Raw genomic sequence first — 27735 nt, 5'->3', positions numbered from 1 at the left:
CTGACTGCTGATGGGAACAGACCTGGGATGTTAAAAGATTTTTACGAAACATAAAACAAGTCATCAAGTATCAATGGATTTTATGCATGTGAGTTACTCAGACTTTTCCAGGAATGTGATTGGGGGAGTTGCTTGGGTTATCAGGCAGATCAATGACTGAGATATAACATGTGGCACTACAGTACTGTGGTCAAACTGGTTGGGTGGGTAAGTCACAGGTCAGTGAGTGAGGGACAGCATGACACTGACACAGGGAGAAACTCCAGGTGAGGACTTTCAGTTTCCTCTTGGGTCATCCGGGTAACATCATCTATGGTGAGAGGACAGTATATTCAGGACAGTTAATTGCTCAAATCAAAGCAGTTGGATTCTAAGACTCATTGATAACTGACAATACCAAATGAACTACACCCATCGTAGACCAAAGTTCTTTTGACTGCACCCTCTGTTACACAGTTCTAAATCATTTATGAATGAGAGGCTCTGTAGTGTCATCATTCTTACAATGATCTTCATCATTACCAAGTAAGAATTTTCCTCAGACCGGTTTACTCTGCCTCCAGGAAAACCCAGATATCTGTCAAGTAACAGTCACATGATGACAGACGTCTCACAATATCTTATCAATGTAAGTGTTCTGAACATTATTTAAGTTGTATTTTATCAGAACTTTTCAAGTGTTATACCCATGTAATTAACATACAGACATAGGAAGATCTTTTTTCTTTATTTCACTTCCCTGTGCAGCACCTGGTGACGTTCTCCCTGCAGGATGGGGAGGTGAATAGTGTGGATGAGGCCCAGTCTCGTCTGTCCCGACTGGCCCGGGCGGAGAAGCTGTGGAGCCAGCAGATAGTTCTGGAGATTAGCCCTGAGGCCCTCCGACTCAGAGACACACAGAGCCAGGTGGGTTGTGTAGCATGATCTACTACAGTACCCATAATGCTTTGCACATCTCCCTACCAATACATGTGGCATGATATATATGTAGGGACTGTGGACAGAGGAACAGAGAACTCCAACATGGGGGGATGGGTCACAATTAAACATTTGCTTTATATGAGATGCGTGAACAGTAGGACAATGCCTTATTAATTAACAAAGGCAAGTTACATTTCGGTTAAGGCTTGTACATATGACCTTCATGATGCTACTGATTTAAAAGCTCTCTAGTCTTCAGACCTTGTTTTCTAATTGACATTAGCTATGGTTATATGTGAGGCGCTGCAGTTCCAGTCATTTGAAATGTTGATTGTATTGTATTCACGCAGGATGAGTTGGAGAAGTATCCAGTTGCATCTATCCATCGCTGTGACGCCATCCTCACTGAGAAACGATTTCCATCCCTCCTGTTACTCGTTTGCCAAAGCGTACCTCAGATAAAGCCTGACGTTCTCTTCTTCAACTGTGAGACCGTAAGGGTGAGTGCAGCAGTATGGGTGTTTTATGGATGCTTCCGAAAACTCTGGGTCCTGGGAGATCAGGCCAGGCAAAACTCCTGACCCTAGTTACAGATGTAGGATCTTAATTTGAGTCTGTTTTCTACAGCAGGAAAATAATCCTGCAGCAACAGGAAATGTGAATTAGTTTGTTTATTATAATTAATGGACACTTTTGTGGGGATTGCAAAAAAAATTATGAGGGAAAAACAAGTCTGAAATTTTAAAGTGGAAATTACATACTTAAATAGATACTTCAGAAGCCTTTTTAAATCTCAATGCAGGATGGTCAAAATAAAATTCTACATCTGAATAATATGCTTTCTTAAACTATATGAGCCTGTCCTGTGATTACCTGATATGGTACGCATTCTAAATGGAAATGAACTGTCACTGTAGTTCAGGTTCGACCGGACAACAGTGATGTCTCTTATTGATGGTTGTGTTCGCAGGCAGAGCAAATCCGTGACGACATCACAAGGGCAGTGTCAGGTTACTCATCGAGGTCCAAGAAGCGCCCAGAGGCCCTCAGGTACTGTGATTGTTATTGTCCTACATGGCGGAGAGAGCGAGAGCGAGAGGGGCACAGAGAGAGATTTAAAAGATGTAGGAAGGTCCCACGGCCATGACTGACTTATGTTGTTTACACAAAAAAAGCTGCTATCTAGAACTCCGGCTGTCCCCATAGGAGAACCCTTTGAAGAAGCATTTTTGGTGGCAGGTAGAACGCTTTGGGTTCCAGGTAGAACCCTTTCTACAGAGGGTTCTACATGGAACCCAAAGGAGTTCACCCTGGAACCTAAAAGGGTTCTCCTATAGGGACAGCCAAAGAACCCTTTTGGAACCCTTTTTTCTAAGAGTGTACCGTCCACTGAGTTTCTATATGAGTGAAAGAGAGAGAGAGAGAGAGAGAGAGAGAGAGAGAGAGAGAGAGAGAGAGAGAGAGAGAGAGAGAGAGAGAGAGAGAGAGAGAGAGAGAGAGAGAGAGAGAGAGAGAGTGAAGAGAATGAGCAGCTGAGAACGAGGGAGGACAGACTTGTTTGACTGGTTTCTACATAACTTAAGAAGGTGTGACAGAGAGAACAAGGCCATTGTGGTATGGAGGAGAGGAGAGAGCGAATGGTGCTGGTTCACTGATGCAGGCCTAAACTCAGAAATGCTTTGAAACACACAGTTAAATGACATTTAAAGGACACACAGAAAAGGTAGGCTATAATTAAGATGCTACCTGGGGTATATTTCTGAATTGCCGACTCGCATTGAAATGCATACTGTTGAGTAGGTGTTACTTTGTGTACAGTATGTTTGTCTTCGAGGGTTAGCAAACAGACCAATGTCAAACAATGCCTCGACCTACAAATGTGACAAATGTGACAGAACTCTATGTCTGTCTAAATCTTTTGTGCCAATTCTGACTAAAGTTTGTCATTTTAGCTATAGAAAGTTGTATATGTGAGTTGACGTATGTTAGTCACAGCGGGCCTACGTTGATATTGATATGAGAACTAATCTGAGGACCTCTGCTTTATTATTTTTAGTTATTATTTTCGCTAGATTAGCACAGATAGAGATTGTTTGTGCTTTCTTTTCAGTTTATCAGATGATCAGAAAATGACCTATTGATACTGGATTGTGCACATTTGACTCCATATGTCGATAATTCTTTACCAGGGAGATTCAATATGTTTCATATGCCTTTAGTAAAGGGCGTTTCTTATGGGGTTGAATGAATGGTTGTTATCAGCAACAGTCAGGATGACCTAAGAACAGCATTGACATTTTTGCATGAATCATATTCATGATAATGACAGGCCTTTGTTGCAAGTTAGGATATTGACCTTACTGACTACAGCTTAATTTGTGTTCTATCAGGTGAATTCCAACCATGAAGTCAAATGACAAAGTTGCTTCACAAAAACTATACTGGAAGGTAGAAAGGTGCATGATTTCTGAAAAATCTCTCTCCTTTTCCTACAGACTTCCTCCGATAGACCCTGTTCTTCCTCAAAATACCAAAGCAGCGATGATGGACCCCTACGGAATTCCGAGTCCCCCCATTCCACATGCTCCCAATGCCCCACCTGCCAACCCTCCACCCTACCCAGGAATCAGAGGCAAGAAGACAGGCACCATCGTGTTTGTGCATGCTCTGGCAATTTACGTGTTTGCCAAGTCAATGAAATGCTTTGAAACGAATTGTCTAGGAGGGGAAGAGTGGGGAAAAGAGAGGATGAGCGAGAGTGAGGGAGATAGGGGGGGGAAATGAAGCACCGGTAGGGGTATTTCAACCGGCAATCAAAAGTTGAAAAAATAACAAAGCGAACTCCCTGCCTTTCAGTAAAAGGGGATGGGGCTGGAGAAATGTAACCTCTCTCAAATTCATAGACAGAGCTATGGATGCAAGGACTGATCGTCCATGACATCAAATCAATGAGTACATAAATACTCATTGATATGAATACATATCCTACATTTATCATTCCCCCCAAAAAATGTAGCACTGCAGATTGCCCCTTTAAGGTGAAAGGTTCTCATGAGTATAGAGGTTGCATTGTGTGTGTTGGGGGAAGGTGTGTCCGGAGTTAGAGGGGGGGCAGGAATTCTAAATGCAGGAAATTCCAACCAAGGTAATGAATGGAAATGGACGCTCTTGACTCTTCTTCTATGTCCTCAACAGCAAATGGCGTCAACAGTGGGCATCAACCTGACAGCTCTTTTCTACGAGCTGAGAAAGAAGTGGTAGGTAATAATACCATTAAATGCTTTAAAAGGTTTTAATCACAGTTCTACTGTAGAGTTCACTCTTTTCTCATGCGTCTAAATTCCAGGGGATCCTTAATCACTGTTTCGATGACATCGAGGTCTTCATGGCAAAGCTCCAACAGACTGCAGAAGCTGCCTCCGTTTTAAGCCAGAGGAAGAAGAAGAAGAAAAGTCGCAAGCAAACAGCAGAGGGTAAGAGGGATAAGCAACTCACATACCCTATAGGGCACAACGTTAAGGAAGTTCACTTGAGCAACAATAGGTTTGCTGGCCAAGTGACCCCCTAAACTGGCTCAACTCTAGATGCCGTTCAAAGCTGAAATCGCTGATCTTTTTCGGGTGTAATTTTTTGTTGTCTCTGTGTCTTTTCTCTCAAATACAGAGGACTTGCTTACTGCAAAAGCTCGCCCTCCACCCGAAGAAGAATTCATGGACATCTTCCAAAAATTGAAATACTGCTTCAGCCTACTGGTGAGTAAAGGGAGCATTGCCATGACAACTCCACACTTCTTTCAAGCTTTGGTTATGTCAACAAAACAGTTGAGATATTGTGTACCCACCCATCGTCTCTCGTCCTCTTCCCAGGCTCGGCTCAAGTCTTCCATCTCCAACCCATCCTCAGAGGAGCTGCTCCACCATGTGTTCAAACCTCTGGATATGGTGAGTCAACAATGATAACCTTCATAACCATTGCTTGCGCGCTGGTTATGAGAGGCCTTGGAGGGAGAGAACTACGGGGACGACACACGTTGCTATTGCCGTCAACACAGGATTAGATATTTAGAACTAGAAGGGGCAGAATAAAAGTAGCTATTATATATATATTTTTAAACACAAAAAAACAAACATTTGACATAATAATAAGTATCCTTGTTATGTCTACTCAATTGTGGAATTAGATTGTTGAAGAACAATCTGTCCTGAATGGCTGTGTACTCTTATAATGATGTCATGTTGATTTGTGACTTCCTTTTGTCGTATACTTACTAGACTATTGTATGTAGACTATATGCAGGCTCTGTCTATTTGTACATACTGTGTGTTTGCCCGTATATAGTGTGTATTGCTACCCAAGTATGTACTGGTTTTCAACACAGAGGGGAGGTAGTGTTACTGGAAGAAAAAAAAAAGTTATATATTTTGAGTGCTGTTCAATATTTGCACAAGGTAGTGCCCAGTGTGTTATCACATATTTTGACTTTGGTCACATAAATAATGTCATATTTGTTGGCAAAAACATTATAAACGGACTCATTAAGACACAATTTAACCCAATAGTGTCATATGACTGTGACGTAAAAGTGTTTAAATTCAAGTGTTATGGAAGATGGTAAAGATAAGCACAGGAAATATGTTCAGGTGTGCCAGGTACTCAGAGAGGGTTGGCACAGTGTAAGAACAGCCTGCCTATAAAACTATTGTATCACTACATGAAAGAATAGAGGGTGGAATTGGAAAAGAAACGGGCAGCTTAGGTGTGTGTATCCTGGCACACCTTCATGGAAACAGGGAGAAACCAAGAGAGGTGTAACGGCTTGTTGATCTGTAGATTTCTGTCTGCTGAGAGGGATGAGAGGGTGAAACCGCACATGACCCACATTGAACAATCTTTTCACTATGGTGATATCTAATGACATGTAATAACATTCACATATTGGGCAATACCAGTCAGTGATTGGCAATATATTATAAGGCCTGTTTCCCCGGACACAGATTAAGCCTAGTCCTGGATGGAAAAGAGTTTTTCAATCTCAATTGAATATTATTTTTAGTCCAGTACTTTAATCTGTGTCTGGGAAAACCGACCTTCAGAGTTCATTAGGTCTAGATTGCCCTTCAAAATGAATCTACTGTTGCCAATTGTTCAGTCAACCCATTATTTCCAATGATCCTGATCTAAACTGTGGTCTGTTTACTCTGTGGCCCCAGCTGGTGAGGACTACCGGGGGCCCTGCCCTAGGGGCCTCAGTGACCAGTCCTGCCCTGACCAACTCAGCCGTAACCCTGCTTCAAGACAACCTGTCTGAGGAGGAGAGGCTGCTATGGACGTCTCTGGGGCCCCACTGGACACTCCCACGGTCAGTATTGACAACTACAGAACATTTGATGCCCCCATAGACCCGTATGATTGGGGTATTGAGTGTGGCAGTCTGTTGTCTCAGGTCATCATGTGCCAGTGTGCCAGACTCATAAGGCTCTTCTTTGACTCTGTGGCTTATGGTCTGTGACGTTGGAGCAACATGACATGATGACACAGCATGACATGTCAATGTCAATGTTTATTCAGGCAGCCACGGAAATAGTACAGTATTTCAACTGTGGAGAGAGATGGTTAAATTCCTTTCTAGGCTATGTCTACACTGGCTATACTATTCGTTAGAATATTTGTTTGTTAAGGTCAGCAATTTCTCTCTCTCCTCTCAGTTCCCAGCTCAAAGGGCCAGTGGCCCCATACACACCAGTATTTCTGGACGGGTGGAAGCCAGAGGCCTCCAGGGCAGACAGGCAGGTTTATGAGGATCCAGTTGAGTCACAACACAAACATGAAGCCCTGAGAGAAAAACAAGAGGTTTGTATCAAGAGAGATGTACATTCATGTACATCATGTACATTGAGGAGTTGACAAAGAGTGTAACATCATATGAATGTGCCCTTTACTGTCCTGACCTCTTCCTCAACCCCCTCTCTCTCTCTCTCTCTCTCTCTCTCTCTCTCTCTCTCTCTCTCTTTTTTCTCTCTCTCTCTTTTTCTCTCTCTCTCTTTTTCTCTCTCTCTCTCTCTCTCTCTCTCTCTCTCTCTCTCTCTCTCTCTCTCTCTCTCTCTCTCTCTCTCTCTCTCTCTCTCTCTCTAATTCAGTTGCAGCCTACTCAGCCAGTTGGACCTCCAGTCACCCCTAAGAGCAATGAAATGTACGTTTTCAAGTCAAAACATATTTTATTTGTATTTTTGTATTGTTGACTTTTATTTTGCAGTTATATCAATAATACATTAATTTCCTCTCAGGGATAGCAGTGTCCTACCCCCCGAGGGAGAGAGGATGTACAGTTGCAGCTATGACTTTGTGGCTCGCAACAACAGTGAGCTGTCAGTACAACAGGGAGATACACTGGAGGTAAACATCTGAAAAGTCATTAAGTGACATTAGGTAATATTACACAACAGACAAATTCAGGAGCGTTCTTGAACAACACACGCCTGGTAGCTAGTCTTCAAGGGCTTGGCGCTCTTTTAATGGTAAGACACATGGTTGGTACAGATGTAGGAGGTTAATTTGAGCCAGTTTGCTTGAGCAGGAAAATAATCCTGCAGCAACAGGAAATGTGAATTATTATGTTGATTATAATCAGAAGCCCTTTTAAGCCTCAAATACACTACACGTTTGACATTTCCTGCATTGCAGGAAAGTTCTCCTGCAACAGGGTGATCAAATTAAGATCCTACATCTGTAAATTAGAAAAATCCAGTACACAATCCGGCTGTATTGGTGATACTGTACAACATCCAGTTATAAAATAAATGTATCCTCAATCAAGCATTAGTAATGCCAGAGTTAAAAAAAACTAGGAAATAAATATTGATGCATAGCACAGGTACACTTTGCCAGATTCTAGGCATACTCTACATACAACTGAAGTCGGAGGTTTACATACACTTTGGCCAAATACATTTAAACTCAGTTTTTCACAATTCCTGACATTTAATCCTAGTAAAAATTCCCTGTCTTAGGTCAGTAAGCATCACCACTTTATTTTAAGAATGTGAAATGTCAGAATAATAGTAGAGAGAATGATTTATTTCATATTTGATTTCTTTCATCACATTCCCAGTGGGTCAGACGTTTATATACACTCAATTAGTATTTGGTAGCATTGGCTTTAAATTGTTTCATTTGGGTCAAACATTTCGGGTAGCCTTCCACAAACTTCCCACAACAAGTTGGGTGAATTTTGGCCCATTCCTCCTGACAGAGCTGGTGTAACTGAGTCAGGTTTGTGGGCCTCCTTCCTCACATAATGCTTTTTCAGTTCTGCCAACACATTTTCTATAGGATTGAGGTCAGGGCTTTGTGATGGCCACTCCAATACCTTGACCTTGTTGTCCTTAAGCCATTTTGCCACAACTTTGGAAGTATGCTTGGGGTCATTGTCCATTTGGAAGACCCATTTGCGACCAAGCTTTAACTTCCTGACTGATGTCTTGAGATGTTGCTTCAATATATCCACATAATTGTCCATCCTGAGAGGAAAAAGCCATATATATTGTGAAGTGCTCCAGTCCCTCCTGAAGCAAAGCACCCCCACAACATGGTGGTCCTGTAGCTCAGTTGGTAGAGCATGGCGCTTGTAACGCCAGGGAAGTGGGTTCAATCCCCGGGACCACCCATACGTAGAATGTATGCACACATGACTGTAAGTTGCTTTGGATAAAAGCGTCTGCTAAATGGCATATATTATTATTATTATTATTATGATGCTGCCACCCCCGTGCTTCACGGTTGGGATGGTGTTCTTCGGCTTGTAAGCCTCCCCCTTTTTCCTCCATACATAGCGATGGTCATTATGGCCAAACAGTTCTATTTTTGTTTCATCAGACCAGAGGACATTTCTCCAAAAAGTATGATCTTTGTCCCCATGTGGAGTTGCAAACCGTAGTCTGGCTTTTTTATGGCAGTTTTGGAGCAGTGGCTTCTTCCTTGCTGAGCGGCCTTTCAGGTTATGTCGATATAGGACTCGTTTTACTGTGGATATAGATACTTTTGTACCTGTTTCCTCCAGCATCTTCACAAGGTCCTTTGCTGTTGTTCTGGGATTGATTTGCACTTTTCTCACCAAAGCACGTTCATCTCTAGGAGACAGAATGCGTCTCCTTCCAGAAGCGGTATGACGGCTGCGTGGTCCCATATTGTTTATACTTGCGTACTATTGTTTGTACAGATGAACGTGGTACCTTCAGATGTTTGTAAATTGCTCCCAAGGATGAACCAGACTTGTGGAGGTCTACAATTTTCTTTCTGAGGTCTTGGCTGATTTCTCTTGATCTTCCCATGATGTCAAGCAAAGAGGCACTGAGTTTGAATGTAGGCCTTGAAATACATCCACAGGTACACCTCCAATTGACCCAAAAGATGTCAATTAGCCTATCAGAAGCTTCTAAAGCCATGACATAATTTTCTGGAATTTTCCAAGCTGCTTAGAAGCACAGTCAACTTAGTGTATATAAACTTCTGATCTACTGGAATTGAGACACAGTGAATTATAAGTGAAATAATCTGTCATTAAACAATTATTGAAAAAATTACTTGTGTCATGCACAAAGTAGATATCCTAACCGACTTGCCAAAACTATAGTTTGTTAACAAGAAATTTGTGGAGTGGTTGAAAAACTAGTTTTAATGACTCCAACCTAAGTGTATGTAAACTTCCGACTTCAACTGTACATACTGGTTGTTACCTTGGCAACAGCTATCACTTCTAGAGATAGGAAATTGTGAGTTGTGTAATACTACACGATTAAATATATCACTTGTTTTATTCCTCCTTAATTAATCTCTGTAAAAACATTGGCTCCTCTCCTTTACTGTGTCAGGTCGTGGAGTCTTCCAAACGCTGGTGGAAGTGTCGAAATCGCTTCAACGAGGTTGGCTTTGTCCCATTCAACATCCTGGAGCCAATGGCTCACATAGACAGCCCTGTCACCATGAGAGAACCTAAGGTAACAGCCCAATGTAATACAAAGACACACAAACAACACCCGTTCCTTTACCCACACCCAGATACTGGTACAGGTATTAATTTCAGTGATTCGATATTCCATATCAGTGTTTTCAATGTTGTTCCTTCTCTCTTTCGTTTCCCCTCTGCTCTGGTCCAGCCTCCGGTCTCACCTGCCCTGACCAAGACTCACATTCCTCCCAGCCCTCCAGCCTTTAACCCTAGCTCCTTGACTCCTAGCCCCTCAGCGCACCACCGCCCTCGCCCACTATCATACAACCAATACAGCCAACACATTCCAGCCGGAGATGACGCAGACAAAGGTATCACACTATACTGAGAGGATTAACAGTATATTTCTGCACTGTGTGTGTTTGTCTGTGTCTGTGTATGTCAGAGGAGAGACTCAGGCACTGCACTACACAGAGACGCTCTTGGTCTTTGCTCTGCTATGTGAATGTGTGTTTGTGTCTGTGTCCTCGAGAGAGGGAGGAAAGTGTTTGTTTGTTTGCACTGTGTAAATGACATAAAAGCATTTTAGTCATTTAGAAGACACTCTTATCCAGAACAACTAGGGTTAAAGCGCTTGCTCAAGGGCACATCGACAGATTTTTCACCAAGTCAGCTCGGGGATTTGAACCTGCAACCTTTTGGTTACATTCTTATGACAGGAAAGTCTTTTGACTGCTCTGTTTTAGCAAGTTAAGCCAAACAAAGACCAAGAAAACACTTTTAACGCATTGTAATAACTCTCCTCAGTCATGATGGTGAATGACGAACTGCTCCAGAGACTGACCAATGGGAAGGCCAACCTGAACAAGCCACTGGTCATCCCTCGCTCGTCGGACACCTTGGTCCCTCTGGACTACAACTCACCCCCCGAGGAGGTGGAGCAGTGGCTCAGGGGGAAGGGCTTCAGTGAGACGTGAGTTTGACACGACCCCCAACAACCTCAAACTCAAAACGGATCACATTCCAATCAGGGACCAATTCTGGTCATGGGTACTTCTCGTGTATAGTGGACTTATAGTAACTCCAAGATTTAGGTACTGCTTATGTATTGCTTACTGATCTGTACAAAGGAATTTGTCACAATATACAGATATTCAATACATTTCTACCAAATCAATTGTAATTGGTTGAACCTGAAATAGTCCTTAAGATCTGGACTCAGTAACCTTGCGACTAAGTCAATCTGTCTAGTTCCTGTACAGAGATGACTGAGTTGTTCGTGGATGATTGAATGTGACAGGTAAATGAAGGGTAATGTCTGAGTAAGGTTACTGACAAGCTGTGTGCCTCCCCTGCTTAGGACGGTGACATTACTGGGAAAGCTGACAGGAGCCCTGCTCTTCTCTCTGAACAAGGAGGACCTACGACAAGTCCTACCAGATGAGGGCGCCAGAGTGTACAGCCAGCTCACTGTGCAGAAAGCACTGTTGGAGGTACTGCTTCACCTTTTGTTGGTTAATACACGTTGGAATTCTTTAGTAGGCAGCCTATGACGATTGCAGTGTTCCTCAGTGTTGACTTACGCATAAGACTAATACATTTCCCAACAGTTTTACTCCAGTCGTCCGCAGTTTTAAATCCATACTGTCCCTGTTGTGTCGTCTTTCCATGTTTTGAACTCATTTGAAGTTCTGTTCTCCCAGGACGCCCGGAAGGCCACTGAGCTGGAGGCAGTGATGGAAAAACAGAAGATGAAGATGGATCTGAAGCTGGAGAGTAGCACACTATAAGACCCACGTTTCAGACATCATGTGTCACTCCCCCATAAAAGGAAGAATCCAACTGAAAGAGAAAAAAGCCAGCACCACTGGCTTGATTCTATCTAACAAACATTCAAAAACTGTCAGATGTAACATTATGCAAATATTCATTTTATGGTTGCTCTTCAAGCCAGGCTGTGCAGTCTTGGATCAAGGCTTTGTTTTTTTGTTGCAAATGCTTGCTTCGGTTAAAACTTTTTAGGATAAATTGTCCTCTGTTAAGCCAATGTACAATTACACTTAGGCCCTGAGCAATGATCTCAGGTAAATAGATTAATACAACTTTGGGATTTTTATTCAGGCTTCAGAGAAAATCATCTTCTAGCAAAATAATACAAACAGACCAAACCAATACTAGAGCTGGCACCCATTAGGAACAGTTATGCATTCCTTTATATGTGTTTGCATCCAATTTCAAGTGACTGACATACATGAACCAACATATTCAGAAGATGTACAAGCTGTGGATTCAGCATCAAAATACTGGAAAGTAAAATGAACATAAGCAGGTACTTAGGATATTGTTCCCAGCACCAAGTGTCATAGTCCAAAACCAGGGTAACGTAACTGACTACCTGGGTAACGTAGCTGACTACCTGGGTAACGCAGCTGACTACCTGGGTAACGTAGCTGACTACCTGGGTAACATAGCTGACTTCCTGGGTAGCGTAACTGACTACCTGGGTAACGTAGCTGACTTGCTGGGTAACATAGCTGACTTGCTGGGTAACATAGCTGACTTCCTGGGTAGCGTAGCTGACTACCTGGGTAACGTAGCTGACTTGCTGGGTAACATAGCTGACTTGCTGGGTAACATCGCTGACTTCCTGGGTAGCGTAACTGACTTCTAGGGTCACAGAGTCATTATCAATCCAAAACAGCATTTCCTACTCAATCCATTGGAGACCTGCAAAGTCCATCATGTCTACTACACACAAATACAGACTTCACATGACATGAAAACTTGGAACAAACTTGTAAAATTCTCTCTCTCAAAAAAAAAAAAGAAGACTCCATTTCTGAACACAAAGGACAATAAAATCTAAAGCGTGAGGAAATCCTTATGACATATTCATTCGAACTGCTGCAATCTCTCCAAATATAAATGTCTCGTTAGTCAGTCTAGGCCACAACTATAGAAGCAAAGGGTATTTCACAAGCTGACAGAAATGAGCTAACTAATGTTCACAACTGACCAAATTCCTTTTGTATTTCCAAATGTCCTGATCCAGTCAAACAACTATATGTCTTCGTTGATCAGTCTTATAATCTGTTCTGCACATATCTGACCTATGATTACTGGTATGTTAAATATTTTTTGCAACTTTAACTGGCAAATTACTGCGACCAGCATAGTGAAATAGCCTCTAGGATGGGAAGGAAGCCTCGAAGAGTGAAGACAATCTAAGGCAGTATGCCGAGTTGTGTTCATTAGGACACTAATTGCAAACTTTTCACTATGTTTTTAGGGAGAGCAAAAATGTGCTTTTCTTATTGGACAAATCCAGATGACGCCTCCCTGTTTCAGTCCAGTTTCTTCTGTTTGGTGCCTAATGAACATGACCCAGGACAGTATGCAGGAAGTATGATTAAGCAGTGTCTCAATCGCACAGCAATCCTGACAGTTTAAAAGTAACAGTATCAAAACAAAGAAACATTTAAATCCTCTATTCTTTAATTTTATGGTTCATTCAATGGTCATTAATTTATAATTTCTATAGCTACCACTTAAATTGTATATTTAGGATAGTTTCATAGAATATGTATATAAAATCAAATTAATTGCAATCAACAGCCATCACTTAAAACATATGCTGGCAGGACTTTGTGCACCCCCACAACATTCAACAACTACCGATATATTTGAATGCTTGAAATATATACAGTACCAGTCAAAAAGCCACAACACAACTAATTGGATCAAACGTATTAAGGAAAGAAATACAACAAATTAACTTAAAGGCATACCTGTTAATTGAAATGCATTCTAGGTGACTACCTCAAAGCTGGTTGAGAGAATGCCAAGAGTATGCAAAAGGGTGGCTACTTTTAAAATATATTTGGATTTGTTTAACACTTTTCTTGGTTACTACATGATTCCATACGTGCCATTTCATAGTTTTGATGTCTTCACTAATGCTCTACAATGTAGAAAATAGTAAAAATAAAGAATAACCCTTGAATGAGTAGGTGTGTCTAAACTTGACTGGTACTGTATATATTTGCTCAATATACGATACACACACACACACACCTGTGGTCATATGAGCTCTATTTATTTGGGACACAGTGGGTTGGCTGGAATATCTGTCAAATCAAAACGTCTCTGGACATTGCTGTTAAGAGAGTCCTTATAGATATGTGGACAGGTATGAAAGAGAGAACAGGAGGTTGTGTTTTGAGGATGGATAGATAGCGAGAGTCCTCAGAGGTCCCCGGTGTCTCTGTCCCTGTCCTGCACCCGGCGGGAGTCAGTCCTCCCGTTCTGATCCCTGCTGTCTTGCCGCCTCTCGGAGGATCCCCTCTTCCTGCTTCGCTCCCGTGAATGGTCTCTGGAGGAGCGCTCTCGATCCCTGGACGACCTGGAACCGTTCCACACGGTCTTGTTACACACACATCTAATGTACATTTATTATGAGAAGAGCTTTTATTATTGTGTACATGTCTGAGTAATGAGATGACGTATGTGTGTGTGTTCTCTCCTACTTGTGTCTGGTGCTGGGCTCGTGGCGGTGGCCCTTGCTGCAGGATCGGCTGCGGTGGCGTCTCCTCCTCTCCCGGTCCCTGGAGCGCGAGCGGGAGGAACGCCGCCTCTCCCGAGATGAGGAACGCCGTCTCCTACGTTCGCGAGAGCGGGACCTGCAGCACAGACACAGAAAAGTTCTATATACACAATATCATTGTTTATTACTGTATCTAATCTAGTTCATATGGCAGCAGATGGCCGGGGGCCCATACTAACCTATGTTCCCTGCTCCGTTCCCTGCTCTGTGATTTGGTCCTATAAAAACAACAGACAATAATTAAGATGCCTCTGTGAAAACCTTAATTTGCCTCCACATACAGTACATAAATCAATATTTTTCCCCCCAAAGAAGTTCTGCCATCACCACCAACATGTTTATAAACCATGTGCCCATGTCAATTTAATTATTTCTAAAAAGTTAAGTCCTGTACCCACCTTGTCTTCATCCGCTCTTCATTCTCTCGCTCTTCTCGCCTCTTGAGACGGTCCTGGTTCCTCTTCTCCTGCTTGTCAATGACTGTTTTCTGATTTTAAAAAAATGATGAGCAATGGCATTAGCCGAAGTCTTAACATACATTTTTTCTTGTGTTATTAAATTCTAATGTCAAAAAGTCCTTACTGCTAAATTCAAAGGTATCGAAAAGACAGAAGTTGGCAGTGCTTTTAATCCCAAACAATATCCTTGTATAATCTTCAAAACGGGAAATCAGTTGAAAAATAAAACTCGGCAGGTGTATTTAGCAACCTAGGTGGTCTGAGGTGGTTCAGAGGTTACCTTCAGGGCTTCCAGTTTCTCCCTGATCTGGATGAATCCCAGGTGCAGCTTCCCACCAAAGTGGTCGGCCAGGCGACGGTCGTTGTCGTGGAGACCCAGGTAGGCCGAGCATACCTCACAGACACGGAGCTTCTGCTGCTGGAAACTGGAGGCAGGCATGGAGTTTCTGTACTCCTCCTGAGAAGCAGAGAACCGAAAATATGAAAGAAATAGAGTCCGCAACGGAAAGAATGGGGTCGAGTTCATTATGGTGAAAATTAAGTGAAACCGGATGGTTCCCCCTAAACTTGTCCAATAAGAAGGCTATTTGAATTTCCCATTGCAAAATGTTTTTGCTAAGGTGTGCCCTGATGAACACAGCCCAGGTTTATAGTCAGGAGGAGTTCAATGGAAACTAGATTTGTTGTGAGGAAAACAACCCTCACCTCGGCATCCCTCTTCCTGCTGCGGACATTCTCCACTTCCTGTAGGATCAGCTGGGCTTCATCTACGTTCCCCTCGGCTCCCAGCTGCTCCGCCTTGGCCAGGAGCTTCCCGATCTCTTCGTTCAGCTCGTGGACAGTCTCTGCCTAGAGAGTCACACACACAATCAGTCTGGATTAGAACGTTTCCAACAACATGTCATTACATTCCACAATAAGGTTTATCTTGCTTTCTTACCTTTGCAGCCACCTCCGCACTGATCTCATCCTGAGTCTCCACCAGTCGTTTCTTGGCCAACTCTGTTCTACGATCGCAATCAGCAATGAAAGACTCCAGGTGATCCACAGCCTACAGTCAACCACAGAAAAGTCAATGCCATACAAGTCAATGGAACACAGACTGGTGCACAGGTAAAATGAACAACACTGAATCAGAATTTAAAAAATGCAAAATGCAAAGTATTAGTTTTGACCTGAAATAGAAGATCCCAGAAATGTTCCCATATGTACAAAAAGCATATCTCTCTCATTTTGTGCGTGAATTTGTTTGCGTCCCTGTCCGTGAGCATTTCTCCTTCACTAATATAATTCATCCACCTGACAGATGTGGCATATCAAGAAGCTAATTAAACAGCATGATCATTACACAGGTGCACTTTGTGCTGGGGTTAATAAAAGGCCACTAAAATGTGAAGTTTTGTCACAAAACACAATGCCACAGATGTCTCAAGTTTTGAAGGAGTGTGCAATTGGCATGCTGACATCAGGAATGTCCACCAGAGCTGTTGCCAGAGAATTTAATGTTCATTTCTCAACCATAAGCCGAGTATGTCCAAACGGCCTCACAACCGCATACCACATGTAAGGCGTTGTGTGGGCGAGCTGTTTGCTGATGCCAACGTTGCGAACAGAGTGCCCCATGGTGGTGGTGGGGTTGTGGTATGGACAAGCATAAGCTACGGACAACAATGGCAATTTGAATGCACAGAGATACCGTAACGAGATCCTGAGGCCCATTTTAGTGCCATTCATCAGTCATCATCACCTCATGTGTCAGCATGACAACACACAGCCCCATGTCGCAAGAATCTGTACACAATTCCTGGAAGCTGAAAATGTCCCAGTTCTGCCATGGCCCCAAACTTTGCACAGCCATTGAAGAGGAGTGGGACAACACTCAACAGGCCACAATCAACAGCCTGAACAACTCCATGTGAAGGAGATGTGCCGCGCTGCATGAGGAAAATGATACTGACTGGTTTCTGATCTACGCCCCTACCTTTAAAGGTATCTCTGACCAATAGACGCATATCTGTATTCCCAGTCATATGAAATCCATAGATTAGGGCATAACAAATTTATTCCAATAGACTGATTTCCTTAAATTAATTAACTCAGTAAAATCTTTGAAATTGTTGCAATGTTGCGTTTACATCTTTGTTCAGTACAGAACAAGTACAAATTACTTGGCACGGAAGGAATGAATGAAGTTGTATTTCATTGAACTGACTGTGGACATCACTTACGTCAAGCTCAAAGAAGAGTTCCCTCGCCTTGGAGGCGATTTCATAGTCGGCCCGGAGCGCCAGGTCGTGGGTCTTCGCACATTCTCCCAGATCCATACGCTGTCGATTAAGTCAGTCAGCTAGTCAAGACACAGGCATAGTTCCCGCATAATCTGCGGCAAACTACTTTAGAAAGTAGTTTACGGTCACTGCATTAAAATATTCAGAATCGATCAACCAATATTACTGACTAGACTTGAACGGCAATAAATCACATGGGAGGACGCGGTGCTTAGTCTGCTTACAGTTCCAGAGAGGATGTCGTGGGGACAGCAGTTCAGGAGATGGCTTTTGCAGACCCGCTCGTCAGTGAACTTGACCCTCTGCCGCGTCTCGTCCCCTGAAACATGCAAAAAGCAACAGTCAGAAATAGCTCAGATAGCTATTGGTCCACTAGAGCGAGGTATCCAACGCTTTATACCCATATTAGGGTAAAGGGGCAAAGATTATACTTTTTTTTATTTTTACAATTGCATCTTGGTATTCTCTTTATTGGGGTGAAATGAACATAGATATATTCAGCTAGAATGCGTCAAGTGACAGAATGTGTGCCTTTGGACAGTACTTAACGACATTCACTTTGTCTTAAGATATCCCAAAATGTGGCTTTGTAAAAACACTTGTGTTTAAAGCGGAACCTTAGGTAATCTTAAACCAGACCCAGGTTTACCAGTCAGTAAACAATGGGGCCTGCATTGGGACCAGAGTGGTGTGTCCCTTAAGGCTTGCTGTATTTTCTGCTGTAACCTAGAGGCTTACCTTACCAGAGCCTCAATACTACATTAAGAATATGGTTGTGCTAAGACTGTGACTTGACACTCTCGTCATGGCATTGTGAAAGCACCTGTTCAACTGAAGAATATAGGCCTATAGAAAAATCAACAGCCAAATGGTTGTAAGCCTACTGTATGGGTGTTTTTAATGATTGACAGGGACAGGCCCATGACGATCCCTGGGTCTCATGACATTGTCACTCAGCTTAACAGTGCTGTGTCACTGCAACAGCTGTTACGGCGTCAGCTAGATCTCCTAACTTCAACAAAATGAGACCATTTAAAATAGATTCAGGCCTAGGCTATAGTTGGCACCAACGAAGTCCCTGACACAAATGGAACATTGAAAGAAAACCCAAGAAAAATGTTAGCTTTATACACACTGCGAGCTCCAACATACTGTACCCATCTGCATTCTCCAACACCTCAGCTGCAGAATTTTAAACCCGCTGTAGGAAAGTATAAATGGGAACAGTTCTTGCTCAAACCTGTAGTAAGGAAGTGTGGAATGATACACAAGTAAGATTGCAAAGATCTGCGCAGAGCTTTTCGATGGCTAATATTGTCTCTGCTTGACAATAAACGTGGCTTTCAACGCAACCAGGCAACGTCTTAATTCAAGCTGCAACTACTTCCAAGATTTTATATCCATTGTTGTGATGCTAAAAAAAGATACAACTTCCCGGAAAGAAAACAATTGTTTGGATTATTATTATTCATAACAGCTTTAAAAATCATGTGTGACTCACGGCTCGATGAACATGAGGCTTTTCTGCAACTCCTTTGCAGATTGATGTAGGCTGGCAAAGATACACTGAACCTTTATGAATAAAATAAAGGGGCCACAATTGTTCAGTTTGTATGTAACATATGTACGGGAAGAATTTGTATTCATCTCAACACACACACACACACAACACACAAACTCACTCGACACAAACTCACATTGTTAGGCTGATTAAGCCCAAAAAAGAATCATGGACTGAGGTCAGTTTATCCGACTTTACATGTCACCATTGTAGACATGACATCCTTCCTAAATGGCAGCTGTTATGTTTTCAATGTTTGTATCCTTGTAGCCTAATTTGACACCTTTATTAATATTTTCATATAATTAATAAGCCGGGACTAATTGCATTCTATAGCGACAGTTTGAGAGATATTGCTGTGCCTGTTTTGGACCTTATCCGTAAAAGTTGTAGACAGTAGACGCCGTCTGTGTCGCAGAGGGGTGACCAAGAAAGTATTACATCCAAGAGCGTGAATTAGATTGAAGGGGGTGAAAGTAGCATCAAACAATTGGATGTAGTACTTTCTTGGGCACTGCCAACAACGTTTTTATCAGAACCATCTACGGATACCGTCCAACGTGGGACACATGCTGCTAAATACAGGTAGAGCAAAGGGCCGGGTGCATATCTCACAAAGCTGTTACTATAGAATGCACTAAGACAGAAGGCTACTGTTAAAATAACTGTACTTGCTGTTATTTACCGTATATGTGACAGCAAGCTTCGTAAGTCTAGTGTCCTTGTAGCCAGATACGTAATTTACTATGGAAGTGGTGCTTGTGCAAATGCTACACAATACTAGATGCTGTGCACAGCATGACTAACTGTTTTAACCTCCTGTCAAGGACTTGCAGACTCTCTAGATATCCTTACTGACTATTTAGTATTTACAAGGCCGGCTATCTTTGTTATCCTATACTGCATGTAGGCCTTGCTAAATATAATTAGCTTCAGGGTTGGGGTCAATTCAGTTTCAATTACAGTCAATTCAGAAAGTAAACCAAATTGTAATTCATTTTTTTTCTAATTGAAAAGTATTTAAGAGAATTGGAATGGAATGTGTACTTCCTGAATTTACTGGAATTGAAATGGAATTGACCCCAACCCTGGCAAGCTATGTATCTAACTGAACAACATAAGAACTGTGTTGTAAAAATACATTAGATTGAAATGTATTAGTTATAACATGAGTTTTAACTCCGCTTTTTCAGGGACCACTTAAACTCAGGGTCCCCCAGGGGGTCGTCCAGATGATCATTACTTATCTAGCTAGCTGGTCTATCAACAATGAATGCCAGAGTGGACGTAATTAGCTATGGATACAAACATTAAATCGCGAAACAACAACAACTAGGCCGGCGACAGATCATGATTGAGCTGCTTTTATGTCACACAGCCGTCCTCTTGTACGCCATTCATTCAAGGTATGTCCAACTGAAACACGCCACAAAAACTAGTTAGCTAGATGGTAAACTAGCTAGCTAGAAGGCTAAATGCAAGCCACTGGCTCACATATGAGGCTGCGTTCAGACAGGCAGACAAATTCAGACAGGCAGACAAATTCAGACCCCCCCCCCCCCTAATGAATTAATTCGTATTTTGACCAATCATATCAGCCCTGAAAACAATCTGATGTGAAAAGATCTCATGTGATTGGTAAAAAGACAAATTAGTGGAAAACATCAGAATTGGCCTGCCTGTGTAAACGCAGCAGTAGAAAAGTATCTGAATGGCTCCATCTTTTAGCTAGCAAGCTAACGTAGCTAACAAGCTAGTCACCGCCGTTTTGCTACTCACCATCCCTCGCTGTCCCCATTAGTTGATCGAGCAAAGCTCTCATTTGAGCTTGGGCCGACATTGCTGTGGGTTAATTCTTGAAAGCTTCACACAAAACAGAAGGTTCCACGATCTATGGTATCCTATTTTATTAATGCAATATGTTTATTATTCGGACAAGCTTCTTCAACGATCTCGTCAGCCCCTTCTTTCTTTGCTAAGGAAATGACGATACTTCCTCTACGCTAGAATTGGCCAATTGGAGTGGCTTGGTAACGAACCAATCACAGCCACTTGAGCTCAAGATAGCTCGTTTCACGATGGTGCACGCAATCGGGGATCCTTGGGATGTCCCTATCCCCATTGAAGCTGAAACGTAAAACGGGTAAGGTTGGGTCGTTCAAATGATACCAGATTGCAATGACTATTTCACGATAGCGAGTAGATGCTTTAAGGTGTGAATTGTTTACGCAGGTGAAGTTGGATTGACAGTTATCGATCAAACAAAGACACGGACAGAAGTAGCTTCTGAAGTAAGATACAAAAATAAATCAACTACTTGAGATAAATGAGACATTTAAGGGCTCGAAATTGAATGGCGAAACTATCTAGATAGTTAGCTAACTAGCCTAGTCTGAGATAATGCCAATGAATACGTTTTGAGCCTGTAACGCGTTATGTAACGGTAGCTACTATGGCTAGCTATGCTAACGTTAACTAGCTAGTAATCTAAGCCAGAAGTTGTGGTATCTTGACGAGGCTTTCAATGAAATGAACTCGCTAAATTGACATGTTATGCATTATTATCGCAGCGAAATAACGCTAGCTAATTCTTAATCTCGGTTACCCAGAAGTACAATTCTCTCGCGAAAGTTTATTTTACTGTTTCATCTGTCCACGACACTTGTTTACGGAAGTGGTGAATCCAGGACCCAAACGGAGTCCGGGTGTATAGCTAGAATGAAACACTGACATTGTACCTCAGGATATAATCAGTGCATGCTGTTACATGGTAGCTTGCTAGCTAAGGTCATGGGTTATGAATGTTATTGTTTTGTTCAGAAATTTCTGGAGGCAAACTTGAAAATGTTTAGAGTGAGATGGTGCGAGTGTGGAAATGGCTGCAGTCCCACAGGCAGACAGGAATACATTTGGTACTGTGTCAGTGCTGAGGGGGCGTTATAGGTTTGTGTCCTTTGCACCACATTTTCTCTATGTTTAGGTCTGTTCGGGCTATGACACATTGCTGAAGAGATAATGGAGCCAACAGACCATGCCACAGAAGCCGACCCCCTGAAGAGGGAGGAGGATGGGGTTGAGGGTGGTGGAACGGCACCACCAGCGCAGACCAAGAAGAAGAGTTTGGGTCTGGCCAAGTTGTCCCACTGGAGGACGGCTGCCTTCTTCCTCTCCCTCTTCCTCTGCCTCATCATCGTCTTCGCCTTCTCTTTCATCATCCCCTGTCCCGTCCGTCCTCAATACCTCACCTTCTGGAACCGCACCTTCCCCCAAGCAGGTGGGAAAGATGTACAGTGACACAATAGACCAGAGAAGGGCAGTTAAGAAGTTATTTAAACCCTGTGTTGTTTTCCACTATGGACTGGATGAAAAAGTCTCAATCTCCATGAAAATAGCATTTAGTACAGGACCAGGCTTGAACTGTCTGGGAAAACAGCCCTATATGTACTGTTTGTTTCTTTACCCAAAAGGTTCAACTTACTTCTTTTCCTTTCTCTCACAGCCACCTATGATTTCCTGGCCATTGAGGATGCAAGCAAAGACAAAGTGATGGACGTGTTGTTTGTCCTGAAGGCCCAGGAGGGCAGTCAGAACGTTAGTTGTTTGGCTGAAGGTACTAGTAATACAGATCTTACAGCAAATGCTTCATGCTTTGTCTTGCTAAAGGCCCATTGCAGTCAAAGTTATGTTTTCCCTGTGTTTAAGTATTATATTGTAGATAGCTGATTAAACTAACACTGTAAAAGGTTGAACAAATATTATTGTTATTTCCTGATAGCTTCTGGTTTAAAATACAATCTATACAGGACCTTCTAATCAGCAGGTTTGCATGGTTGGGAGTTTCAGCTTTCCATGGTGACATCCCCATTCTAGTTAAATAAAATAAAAAATAAAACATTCTGTTCACTCCCAGAAAGTCCTATCAGAATTCTTGCCTGAGAACGTTTTTTGTAAAAAAAAAAATATTTTTGCACATTTGAATGGAAATCTATAACAGTTTGGTACTTAATTGTTACTTAGAAATACTTGATATTAATATAAACATGGCTGCATTGGGCATTTAAGCATAATAATGAGGAGTATGTAGCTGCTTTTGTTGAATGGTTTCATTGAGATTCCAGTAAAAGTAGAGGCTACCAGCCAAAGATTCCCAGAAGACAAGCTAAAGTCCCCTCAATACAGAGATACTGTTTAATAATTCCTACTGTAATTGTTCTAACAATATATTGTCTGCTGTGTCGTTGTAAAATGTGTAGCTTGGCAGTGTCTGTGAGATTCACGTGTGCTGTATGACTTCCAGGTCTGGACACACCTTGTGTGTTTGTGTCGGCGGTAGCTGGGACCAACGGGGAGACTCTGTGGGAGCGGCCCTTGGCCCCTGAGTTCCACTGGGCCCAGTGTGGTCTGGACGGCCTTGGAGAAACCGAGAGGGGCTGCCTGCTGTCTCACTCCAACCAGCTCACTGCCATCAACAAATACACTGGTGAGTGACTCCGATTCATGACTCTCTTGTTTACTCACCTCTCTCTCTCTACGATCTCACAAACAACACCTGATCAGGAACTTATAGTCATGTTTTCATACCTTTTCCACCACAATGGTGGTTGAACATCACACTTCAAGTAGTCATGCTTTCTCTCCTCACGCCTTTCATAAATCGCAAGTATGTGCCTGCTTATCCCTCTAATGTATGATAGTTTGGTCTGTGTCTCGCCACTATTTTGTAACATGACTCACTTCGAAGAAAACTTCCATGATTTCGGATGGAGGGGGGTTGTAGCTGTGAGTGCATTCTGAATACTTGGTATTTCTGTACAGGAGTGGTGACGTGGGCGCGGCTCCAGCCTCCCAACCTGAGGAGTACCTTACCGGTCCTCAGTGTCTCAGACCTGGATGGGGACGGGGTAAGCGACGTGGCTCTGGTGGCGCCCAGCCCAACGCAGGTAAACCTCAGAGGCGTCCTCGATGTCTCAGTTTAGTCGCACTTACCAGCTGTGTTCCGCATGACGACCGCTCAGACTAGAGGATGCGATATTGTAGGATTTTCACTGTTTCCGTTTTATACCTCTGCTTTAAAACACAGGACAATAATGCATGAGAAAATGTGTACTTCACACATGAAAGGGCAACCTCTGTGCCAGTACCTTTAAACAGAAGACCTCAAGACAGTTTGTTCTATTGTTATTCGTTGCGCTCTAGACACAGCTGGCGATCCTCTCAGGGAAGACTGGTGTACAGATTGGCTCAGAGGTGGTTCTTGACACTGCTGAGTGTGCCATGCATCTCCTCCACTCCACAGCGAAAGGCTCCAACTATGTACTGCTCCAGAAAGGTGAGCAAGCCATTTGCCAACGCCTGCTAGTGAGCTCATTTATAGATCTGTTGTCAATAATTCACTGACCAAACTATTGATCTCATAACATTCTATGTGATAGAACACATTGATTTCAGTCCTACTGTATGTGACCTTGTCCAATGGCCAGTGAGCTATCCCAGTACATTGATTTAAGGGTCCTATATGGCCAGTTGGCTACAGCCCACAGCATATTGATGTCAGTGTAATGTTATATGACTGTTGTCACTGCCCTTTGTCCCATCTCCCCAGACTCGGGATTGTATGGCCTGGCCCTGTGGAGGATTGCAGCCCAGGCTAAGGCAGGCATGGAAAAAGGCCTCAAGAAGGACAAGCACTGGGAGCGCAAAGCCAATGACTCCTCTGGCCTTGTATCAATCTATGAGTAAGATGGAGCAGCAGCTAGACGCTAATACACAATTCTCACAATGCCTCAAAATGTCACAGCTTGGGGGCAAAACACAACACCAATATACCAAACTAGTGGTTAAATTATGATTTCTCATGTCTTATGTTCAGTAACCTGGACCATAGACTGAAATGAATTGCTAATGCTAACATGAAGTCTTTCCTTTTGACGGCCGTTCTTCCCCTGCAGGTCTGGGACATTGAGATACGTGTTAAGGACAGGGAAGGCAGAGGGTCCCTCCAACCTGCTATTGGTCACTGGGGGCAGTGTTGTGCTGATAGATGGTGACAGTCTGAACTTACTGTGGAGAGTCAACACCAGCACAGTCCTCAGGTTAAAAAAACGTCATCACCCTAAGCACTGATTAGTTAGTTAACATTGTCATGTAGCTTACTCAATACACAGTTTTGAATGGTCATATCAGGACTAACAACCTCGTATTCCTTAACATTTGTAATAAATTGCCACGCTATGAATTCCTCGTATGTGTGTGTACAACTATGATAACCAGGTATTTGGGCCAATGTCATGTACTGACTGGGAGGGTTTTAAGTACAGTATCAGTCAAAAGTTTGGACACACCTACTCATTCAAGGGTTTTTCTTGATTTTTACTATTTTCTACATTGTAGAATAATAGTGAAGACATGAAAGCTATGAAATAACACATTTGGAATCATGTAGTAACCAAAAAAGTGTTAAATAAATCAATGTATTTGATATTCTTCAAAGATGCCTTGATGACAGCTTTACACACGCTTGGCATTCTCTCAACCAGCTTCATGAAGTAGTTACCTGGAATGCATTTCAATTAACAGTCACTTGCATTCCAGGTGACTACCTCATGAAGCTGGTTGAGAGAATGCCAAGAGTGTTCAAAGCTGTCATCAAGGCAAAGGGTGGCTACTTTGTAGAATATAAAATATATTTTGATTTGTTTAACACGTTTTTGGTTACTACATGATTCCATATGTGTTATTTGATCGTTTTCACGATTATTCTACAATGTAGAAAATCAAGAAAAACCCTTGAATGAGTAGGTGTGTCCAAACTTTTGACTGATACTGTACATTTTTCCTCTCCCCTCAGCGAGCCTTCTTTTGGCCACTTCAACAAAGATGGCACACTCGACATAGTGATCGAGGAGGACATTGGCAACCGCATTAAAAGGGTATGTGGGGACCAGCCTGGAAGCAATAGAAGAGACTCAACTTACCTGCTTGGTATTTCATCCCTTTTTGTTTTTCCACTCCTAGCTGCATTTGCATTGAATGCGACATCTGTCCCTGCTCTGTGTGCATTGTAGGTGGTGATCCTGGACGGAAACACTGGAGGCACAGTGTGGGAGGTCAACCTACTGGCCAGCCCCAACTCACCCAAGCCAGCCTCAGTCAACACCATCAACTCCTTCTCTGTGTTCATGTTCTGGGGGCTGATGCCCTCCGAGGCCAACGCTACTGTGAGTACAGTGACTCTATGAGAACGGATCATTCACTGATCTTCATCTCCCTCTGTGTTCACGGAACCTTAGCCTGAGAATCTGAAGGCTTGCGTTAGCTTCCCGAGTTAATGCCTAGGATTCAGCTCAGTGGGCTAGCACAGGCCTGTGGCATGCAGAATACCCGGGTTCGAACCCGGGTCGATCCAATTCACATTTGTCATAGTGGTGCCCTTTAGACACGCTGACCTGTTTCTAAAGGAATGCTTTCCTACCAGAGGGATTTGAGTGAGGAGCGGCGCTCCTACATGCTGTATCCCCACTACTCCTCAGTTCTCCTGGAGAAGAGCAACGTCATGGACCACATCATCGCGTTTAAAGGTGAGCTACACGATTGAGCGAAACAATGTCATTATGCGTGACCGGTGAACCGTCTCAATAGGTCAGCTGTCTAAAAACGTTATTACCGCACCGCCCTCTCAGGGAGGAGGAGGGACCTTGGATCTTTCCTCCAATGCGCTTTGAGAGGAAGGTGAGGAATTGAAGAGGAAAAGGACTTGGAATGCAAGGATTTGACGTCTAGTAACGTTTTCAGACAGCCCTAGTCTACTGTACTTGAGGATAATGACTATTTTCTAAGCCTAAATGACTTGTTGTCCATGTGTTTTCTGCCTGTCCTAGCCACTTTGTTGGAGCGGGGGCGCCACGCCTGCTACATCATGTTGACGGGGCCCGAGGGGGAGGGGGCCGAGGGGACTGTGGACCTTAGCAAGCGCAAACTGAAACAGGATGTCACCGACAGCCGGGTCCTCCGCCTGGGCTCCATAAGCAGCAAAGACACTAACGAGGACATCAAAGAGGCCTTCCAGAGACTGCGTTTCAGCGATGAGTGACAGGCCACTGTTACCATGACAACATTGTTGCTGATATCGAAACTGTGTTACAATAGATATGACAACCGTTACTGCTGACAATCAACCAACTGTGTAGCTATGGTTACCTTAAAGCTGACTACTAAACCTTCTTCTGCTGACCTTGTATTTCAACTGTCCCATCATGACAATCAGATTCATTTAGCTCAGTTCTCTTAGTGTGGAAATGGGCAAGGTAGAGGCAGACTTGGCTTTGGGTCGATGCAACCAATAACTGCACTAATCACAGAAGAATGCCAGGGCATACCAACCAGGCAATATGGTATTATCAGGTACTGTATCTGAATTCATTTATGCACAACTAGTAGGCTACCGTGTGGGATAGTTTTTAGATACCTTTGCTGTAGCAACTTCAGCCTCTGTAAAGGTGGCTAAAGTGACTAAGCGTTTATGTTATGCAACAAAAAGAGGCACTAAAAGCCCCAAAGAGCTGCATGGGCAACCCTGTGGTTAGTGGAAATATCTTAAGGGTACTGCTTCCATATAAAATTACAAGTCATAGCCTTATATTGTAGCCAGAGGTACTGTGGTAGATGACAATCAGATGAAACTAGTAGCAGGTACTGTACTATTCCAAGTTGGTGTAAATTAGGGTATAATTTAAATGCACATTGACAGCTGTAGGCCCTGTATGAGTGACTCAAGCCTTGAAAGCTGAATGTTTCTGGTGATCTGTGTGTTGATGTTCAAATCAGGCAAAAGAGAAAGGGAAAGCTTGAGAAAATTCCTATGCCCCCCCTATCTCTTTAAAAAAAATGCTTGAAAGTGATCTTGAATGGGAATGAGGGTTTTATAGTTTGCCTTACATGAATATATTGAACCTTCTTTTTGA

At 42.9% G+C, this 27735-nt stretch overlaps 3 protein-coding genes across 6 annotated transcripts in view; 2 read left to right on the top strand and 1 right to left on the bottom strand.

The window, feature by feature from the left end:
• The window catches only part of LOC124048325 (epidermal growth factor receptor kinase substrate 8-like protein 1), a 15349-nt gene extending 637 nt beyond the window's left edge, over positions 1 to 14712 (top strand). Inside the window, exons 3-20 of the mRNA XM_046368992.1 lie at positions 564 to 628; positions 748 to 906; positions 1272 to 1421; positions 1892 to 1971; positions 3417 to 3553; positions 4117 to 4178; positions 4268 to 4394; positions 4585 to 4673; positions 4788 to 4862; positions 6132 to 6280; positions 6627 to 6771; positions 7059 to 7111; positions 7206 to 7314; positions 9789 to 9914; positions 10074 to 10236; positions 10673 to 10838; positions 11226 to 11358; positions 11569 to 14712. Coding sequence (XP_046224948.1) covers positions 596 to 628; positions 748 to 906; positions 1272 to 1421; positions 1892 to 1971; positions 3417 to 3553; positions 4117 to 4178; positions 4268 to 4394; positions 4585 to 4673; positions 4788 to 4862; positions 6132 to 6280; positions 6627 to 6771; positions 7059 to 7111; positions 7206 to 7314; positions 9789 to 9914; positions 10074 to 10236; positions 10673 to 10838; positions 11226 to 11358; positions 11569 to 11655 — 2043 coding nt within the window. The 5' untranslated portion in view covers positions 564 to 595 and the 3' untranslated portion in view covers positions 11656 to 14712. The remainder of the gene's footprint in view (positions 1 to 563; positions 629 to 747; positions 907 to 1271; positions 1422 to 1891; positions 1972 to 3416; positions 3554 to 4116; positions 4179 to 4267; positions 4395 to 4584; positions 4674 to 4787; positions 4863 to 6131; positions 6281 to 6626; positions 6772 to 7058; positions 7112 to 7205; positions 7315 to 9788; positions 9915 to 10073; positions 10237 to 10672; positions 10839 to 11225; positions 11359 to 11568) is intronic.
• On the bottom strand, positions 11963 to 20951 carry luc7l (LUC7-like (S. cerevisiae)). 3 transcript variants are annotated; one of them, XM_046368998.1, is made up of 11 exons: positions 20555 to 20620; positions 18716 to 18786; positions 17439 to 17533; positions 17155 to 17253; positions 15867 to 15977; positions 15632 to 15775; positions 15207 to 15383; positions 14867 to 14955; positions 14648 to 14686; positions 14392 to 14544; positions 11963 to 14267 (listed from the first exon to the last, which is right to left on the bottom strand). In XM_046368998.1, exons 4-11 carry the CDS (start codon positions 17248 to 17250, stop codon positions 14111 to 14113), a joined length of 966 nt encoding a protein of 321 aa, XP_046224954.1. In that variant the 5' UTR covers positions 17251 to 17253; positions 17439 to 17533; positions 18716 to 18786; positions 20555 to 20620; the 3' UTR covers positions 11963 to 14110. The 3 variants fall into 3 exon arrangements, with proteins under 3 accessions (XP_046224954.1, XP_046224952.1, XP_046224953.1); XM_046368996.1 differs by lacking the exon at positions 18716 to 18786 and having other exon boundaries at positions 20555 to 20951; XM_046368997.1 differs by having other exon boundaries at positions 17155 to 17273; positions 17439 to 20940.
• fam234a (family with sequence similarity 234 member A) lies at positions 20792 to 27735 on the top strand. Of its 2 annotated transcripts, XM_046368994.1 has the most exons (13): positions 20842 to 20918; positions 21008 to 21066; positions 21756 to 22049; positions 22275 to 22385; positions 23073 to 23255; positions 23591 to 23715; positions 23972 to 24104; positions 24378 to 24510; positions 24724 to 24867; positions 25623 to 25704; positions 25840 to 25992; positions 26250 to 26352; positions 26653 to 27735. In XM_046368994.1, exons 3-13 carry the CDS (start codon positions 21791 to 21793, stop codon positions 26862 to 26864), a joined length of 1638 nt encoding a protein of 545 aa, XP_046224950.1. In that variant the 5' UTR covers positions 20842 to 20918; positions 21008 to 21066; positions 21756 to 21790; the 3' UTR covers positions 26865 to 27735. The 2 variants fall into 2 exon arrangements, with proteins under 2 accessions (XP_046224951.1, XP_046224950.1); XM_046368995.1 differs by lacking the exon at positions 21008 to 21066 and having other exon boundaries at positions 20792 to 20918.

This window comes from Oncorhynchus gorbuscha, linkage group LG11 (assembly GCF_021184085.1).
Source record: "Oncorhynchus gorbuscha isolate QuinsamMale2020 ecotype Even-year linkage group LG11, OgorEven_v1.0, whole genome shotgun sequence".
Lineage (NCBI taxonomy): Eukaryota > Metazoa > Chordata > Actinopteri > Salmoniformes > Salmonidae > Oncorhynchus > Oncorhynchus gorbuscha.
Note: the sequence above shows the minus strand (reverse complement) of the source record. Positions and strands in the feature narration are given on the sequence as shown.

Excerpts from the sequence above, each read along its gene's own strand:
- fam234a (XM_046368995.1), top strand. The coding sequence starts at position 21,791 with ATGGAGCCAACAGACCATGCCACAGAAGCCGACCCCCTGAAGAGGGAG. Across the intron at positions 23,716-23,971 it reads TGGCGCCCAGCCCAACGCAG|ACACAGCTGGCGATCCTCTC; the intron begins GTAAACCTCAGA and ends GTTGCGCTCTAG. Across the intron at positions 24,868-25,622 it reads AACACCAGCACAGTCCTCAG|CGAGCCTTCTTTTGGCCACT; the intron begins GTTAAAAAAACG and ends CTCTCCCCTCAG.
- luc7l (XM_046368996.1), bottom strand. The coding sequence starts at position 20,615 with ATGTCGGCCCAAGCTCAAATGAGAGCTTTGCTCGATCAACTAATGGGG. Across the intron at positions 15,978-17,154 it reads AACTCTTCTTTGAGCTTGAC|GCTGTGGATCACCTGGAGTC; the intron begins GTAAGTGATGTC and ends GGTTGACTGTAG. Across the intron at positions 14,545-14,647 it reads GAACGGAGCAGGGAACATAG|GTCCCGCTCTCGCGAACGTA; the intron begins GTTAGTATGGGC and ends TCTGTGCTGCAG.